General features: G+C 50.1%; 1 protein-coding gene across 1 annotated transcript in view; it reads right to left on the bottom strand.

The window, feature by feature from the left end:
* The window catches only part of PSMG1 (proteasome assembly chaperone 1), a 12214-nt gene extending 7402 nt beyond the window's left edge, over positions 1-4812 (bottom strand). Inside the window, exons 1-3 of the mRNA XM_019525384.1 lie at positions 4629-4812; positions 4300-4397; positions 257-408 (exon numbers count right to left, since the gene is read on the bottom strand). Of these exons, the coding sequence (XP_019380929.1) occupies positions 257-408; positions 4300-4397; positions 4629-4750 (372 nt within the window). The 5' untranslated portion in view covers positions 4751-4812. The remainder of the gene's footprint in view (positions 1-256; positions 409-4299; positions 4398-4628) is intronic.
* Positions 4813-5834: the final 1022 nt, after the last annotated feature.

Here is a 5834-nt window from a genome sequence, read left to right as displayed (position 1 = left end):
CATGAATTCCATATTTTTTTTTTTTTTTTTTTTACTTTGGTAAGGTGCAATATTATCTATGTTGAATTTCCAGAAATTCAGCTCATCTCAGCACCAACTCACATGATCTGTTAAATTAACTTATGAAGCGGTTAGCCAAAAACACTGCAACTTATATTTTTTTTTCTGTAAAGGGACTTGTTCTTCCCTTCCCCTCATCACTGACTCTCAGATATGGACCAAGTTTTTTTTCCCAAAAATGACCAAAGTTACTTACCGTAGGATCTGATATTAATCGGTAGAACAAACAGAAGGAATCTGTTGGAAGGACATTTGTTGCATCTGATGTCCTGCACCACTCATTCCACAAACTGATGGCTCCAACTACTTCCCAATGTACAGAATCCACAATAAAGGAGGACAGGAAAGCTGCAAATATCAATATTACTTTATATAGTAAAAGCCTGCAATACATTCCAATTAATCATGGGGGGGGTGATTTTATCCTATGATTGACAAGTACACCCAAGATCTTCCTCCTCCTTTGTCAGGCTGACAGAAGATCAATACGATACAGCTGTGAAAGAGGTTGGAAAAAGTTAATCATTTCTAGTAAAAACAGAAAAGGTTAATGCCATTATATGTGGCACTGATGAAATCTCACCTCAAACAAAAGTAAAAATCTAGTTATTCATTCATTCCAGAGAAGTGAACCCAAAAGGAAGCGGTCCAAAAGAGACTCTTAGGATGATCAGGGGAATGGACATTTTATGTTATGAGAAGTGACTAATGAGCTTAGGCATAACAAAAAAAAAAAAAAAAAAAAAAAGGCTAAGAAAAATCTAAAAGCTGTCAATAAATACAGGAGTGGTAAACAAAGATACAAGAGAATTAAAGGGCAATATAAGCCCAAGAACAAATAGGTATAAAATAGTCATAAATAAATGTATAGAGGTGCACTGATATATTGGTGCCATATCAAATCAGCACCGATAAAAGGAAAAATAAATATTATTGGCCATCAGACTTTTTTTGGCCAGGGTAGCCAGTGATAACACCACTGATAAATATAATATGCCTTCTGGTTGGGGCCCCCAGATGCTGCGTGCAGTTGCAGTATGCACGTCGCTAGGAATGCAGCCAGGCAGCATGGAAAGCAGCACCCTTCAGGTAAGTCTTGTGGAGAGGAAAGGTTGTGGGAGGACATGCAGGCGGGGCGCAGATCAAGGCCCCCACAGAGAGGGAGGGAGTGGGGTAAGGGCAGGGGGCACTGCCCAGCCAGAGCAGTGAATGGACCCAGGACTAGGAGCAGGACAGAGCTGCGGGTGGTTCATCCAGGGGGCACGGGGAGGGAGGGGCGCTGCTGCATACACCCCCTGCGGGGAGGCATAGGAGGACATGTACCACCCCAGATTTCTGCGCAGGGCAGAGGTAGACTGCCTGCTCCCCGCCCTTCTGCCTTTGCCTTGGGAGCCATGCACTGGCCATGCATCCCCTGCCTGTCTGGCAGCAGTGAGTTGTTCCTGCCACTGCTCAGTGGACAGGGGGCATGCAGCCAACATGCAGCTTCTGGAGCGAAGGAGGCAGGGAAGAGAGCCCTGAGCCCGCAGTGAGCAGCCCACATCTGCCCTTAGCCCCCTGCTCGGCTTCTAAAAGTATCCTGCACTTAAAAATAGTGGTGGCAGCGCTTGAATTAAAGTTCATTTGACAAGCTTTAGTTCCAGCATCACCGCCACCATTTTTAAGTGCCAGGACAACGATTCCCTGGACGAGCCACCAATGGCTTTGTCCCGCTCCCTGCCCTGGCCCCGGGTTCCCATTCACTACCCTAGGTAGGCAGCGCCCCCAGCCTCAGCCCCACTCCCTCCCTCACTTTGGGAGGACCTCAATCTGCCCTGCACTGCCCCATGCCCTCCACAGACTTACCTACAGGGCACTGCTCTCCACACTGCCCAGCCATGATCCTGTAAATCAGTTATTGGATCAGTATTGGCTAATATGGCTGGTGAAAATCAGCTATTGGTATTGGCCAAGAAAACCTATATCAGTGTACCCCTATAAATTTACATGGCAAACCTCAAGATGTCTAACCAACACAGCACTGAAGTGCTGTGAGAAATGAGGAAGTGAGGTGAAGAAAGCTAGCTAGTTTTAAGCTTTATTTAAAGTCTATGAACTTGATTACATAATGTGTATTTCTGAAAGGTTTCAGCAGTGTTTCAGAGGGCATGAGTTAGCTAACATAATCCAACAAACATGTATTTAAATGCTGGTCACCACAAAGCTTAACAGGAGCAAGAAACCTCTTTCATCATCATCCCTGGCCAGAAATTTAAACTGCCAACTCCTGTATACAGTTTAGGATGAAGGCCCAATCCACCCAATGGGAAGACAGGCTTTTTTTTTGCTTTTCTACTGGTTCCTACTGGAGATTCAGATACATCAGAGGAGAAACACCTCCCCTGTTTCACCTACATTTTCATGATTGCTATCAAAATGGGGCAGACATACCTGTTGTTATTACATTGCTCTTCTCACAACACCTTTGCATTTCCCCCTCAGAAAGCTTCAGCGACTGCCTTTGATCCTACTCAAACCTCAGAGAAACACAGAGAAACTGGCCCAAACCCTGAAGTCACCTTGCTGGTCAGGATTCATGTTTTAAAGAAACGTCAATGGGGGAGCAATGATTTGCAGTAGAGGTGAAAGTAAACAAAGGCCATCAATATGGCAAGGTGAAGGGCAGAACACAGAAGCGAAGGGCACAGAAGTATTTGTGCTGCCCATCTACAGCCCTTTCGTTGTGTCAGGTTACATTTACAAAGGCTCTAGAGTGTCACCACCCTCAGGTTGAAAATTCTGTCCTTGCGCTTCTCAACTTTGTTTCTGACCCAAGATCCCTTTGTTCAACTCAAGTTCTCCTTTGGAAAATGCCCACTCTGAGCTTCTGCTTAGGTTTTTTGATTATAAGGAAGTCTTATTGCAGTTCTTCTGCAAGAAAAGGTTCAGAAAGTCCCCAGTTGAGGTGATCAGGCTTTGCTGCTATGGATTCCTAGGTGAAAGCTCCTGCAAAGCACATGCAGGTGTTTGCACACTGTGTGGCCCCCTCAAAAGGATCTTGAGGTGCCTCAGGGTGCTGCAGCTGCCTGACTGTGAAGGGAGAGTGGTGAGGCAAGACTTATGAGGAAAGGCTGAAAGAACTAGGGTTATGGCAGTTGGACTAGATGCGCTTTGGAGGTCCCTTCCAGCTCAACTTCTCTATGTCTCTATTTAGTCTGGAGAAAACTAAGCAGAGATTGGATACATGTTCAAATACCTGAGGAACGACGACAGGTTCAAGCTGCAGCAGTGAAGATTTAGATTGGAGATTGGGAGGAACTTCCTGACTACGAGGGTCTGACTAAGAGGCTGGTCAAGCATCGGAACAGGCTACCTTGAGAAATCAGTCTCATCCTTGGGAGTTTTCAGGAGCAAGCTGGACAGACACTTGACAGGGAGGCACTGCAGCTTTCTACCTGACTTAAGACTAATGTGAGTAACAACCATCTCTGCCCATGGGGTGGGCTCGCTGGGAGTGATCCTGCCTTGGGTAAGGTGCTGCATTAGTAGGGTGTGCTGATCCTCCTGCTAGGAGCAAAGCTGGTTAGAGGGTCTCAGCCTTCCACTCAGGGTCAGCCCCACGTGGGGTTAGGAAGGAATTTTCCTCCAGGATTGGATCGGTAGGGACTGGGAGGGGCTCAGCCTTGCTGCGTCAGAGGGAGGATGTAGCCCTCTGCCAGGGACCCCTTGGGCATATACTGACAACACCTCACTACACAGCGAGGCAAACCCCATGCAGTCCCCACCAATCCTGAGAGAAAATTCTTCCCAGCCCCCACATGGGGCTGATCCTCCTGCTGGGAGCAAAGATGGTTAGAGGGTCTCACTTCTCCACTCAGGATCAGCACACCCCATTAATCCAGCCCCTTACCCAAGGCAGGATCACCCCAACTAGCACACTCCCCAAGAAGACAAAGGCGGTTAGCCAGTCAGCCTGGCAGCTCAGGGTGCTTCGCGCTGTGCCAGGGTTGGTGGCCATCCCACGAACAGCACAGATGACAAGGGATGGTTTGGGCGGGGCAGGGCAGAGACACAGGCATGGGTGAACAGGGTGGCCACCTGGGGCCCCCAAATGGTAATTTTTAGTATTATTATCAACTCTGGCAAAGGGGTGTGGGGGCAATACTAAAAGTTTGCCTGGGGCTGCCAGGAGTCTAGGTAGGGTGATGGGTGAGCAGTGACCCCTGCAGCTCCCTCCGAGCCCGGCCCACAGGCACTCACCCACGGCGTTGCGGCCGGTGGCCAGGACGAGGCGGCAACAGCGCAGTGGCGCGTCGGGCGTCGGCTCCGGGCGCGGGCTCCAGCGCACGCGGACCTCCCTGCGGGGGGAGAAGGGTGGGTGAGACCGGCCCAGCTCCGCGTGACGCGCTCTCCCGGCCCCGCCCCAGTGACGTCAGCGCCCGCGTGGGGCCCCTGTGCGGGGGGGGAGGGGGGGGGAGAGAGAGAGAGATAGAGAGAGACCCCGCATCCCTATGGCAACGACCGAGGTGTTCTAACCTCGGCCCCCCTACCGTTAGGAGGTCCCTCCCGTCTCCCACAGCCGCCGGCACCTTTTCTTTTCGACCTCCCTGCGAATCTCGAGATCCTCGGGCGTTTCCTCGTGCTCCGCCTCCTCTTCGTCCACCCCGGTCCGGGACAGCGCCGTCACCACCTCCCCGAAGAACGTGGCCATAGCAGGGCCAGGAGAGGGGCACACGCGGGCACACCCACGCCCCCGCCCCCCACGCAACTGCGCAAGCGCCAGGCCCAGAGCCGCCGCTCTTCCTCAAACCACCCATAGAGTGGAGAGAGCCGCTCTAGTCACGCAGTCCGCCCAGAGGCGGAACTGAGGGGATAAGCCGCGCTCACAAGGGAAGGGCGGCCTCGCTTCCCTCAGTCAAGGGAGGCGGGGTTGGGACTTCGGCGACGTTAGTATTGCCAGGGGTGCAATAATGATCGTATTTGTGCGATAATTGCAAGTCTTATGCGATCAACAACAATAATAATAATGATAATAATAATAGTGTTCAAAGTGTCCAGTAATTCTTGAAGCAGCTGATTGCTGCAGCAGATGCAAAACCCAAGTCACCCTTAGGGGTTCTTAACTGACTTGCAGGCTTTTTGTCGTCCCCCTCCCCCCGACTTTCACTGCCATCACTTTCTTGAAGAGGCTGGCTTCCAAATAAAGAAATGCTTCAACTCCGATACCCCAATTCTCACTCACTCATTGGCAACTTACAAGGAGCAATATAAAGGAAGTAAGAGGACTGATTTGCATCAGCATACTGTAATTTTTCAACAAATACAATAATTATGAGCTTCCAGTATGGCAACAGTGGGTGGCAGAAGTGGGGCTTAAAGCCCATTGGGCTCCAGGTGCCTTGCCCTCCCTTCTCCCTTTCAGCAGCTAATTCATGTAGCCAAGGGCTTGCCCCCTCACACAGGGGCCAACCCAAAAATACATGGACTCTTATAGGGATCCACCTCTTTATTTACTTGCATCCCAAACCCCGCTGGTCTAGTGCAGCAGCCTAAAACTGCGGTTGGCAACATTTCCATCATAGGATGCTCTCATGCAACTGCAGAGCTTAGGGCCAGGGGCAGGAGAATATCTAGCTTCCACTGAAGTCAGGTTTAGCAGCTGGCCACTGGAGGGACTTCTTACTTCATGCAATAGAGCAACAAGGAATACAGAACTACTACTATTTCTTTAAGATTGGCTTGAATTCCTCAAGTCAGGATAGCTACAGGGGGCAACCTGCAGAGGCATTGGATCG

This window comes from Gavialis gangeticus, unplaced genomic scaffold (assembly GCF_001723915.1).
Source record: "Gavialis gangeticus isolate Ggan-Ray unplaced genomic scaffold, GavGan_comp1, whole genome shotgun sequence".
NCBI classification, from domain to species: Eukaryota; Metazoa; Chordata; order Crocodylia; family Gavialidae; genus Gavialis; species Gavialis gangeticus.
Note: the sequence above shows the minus strand (reverse complement) of the source record. Positions and strands in the feature narration are given on the sequence as shown.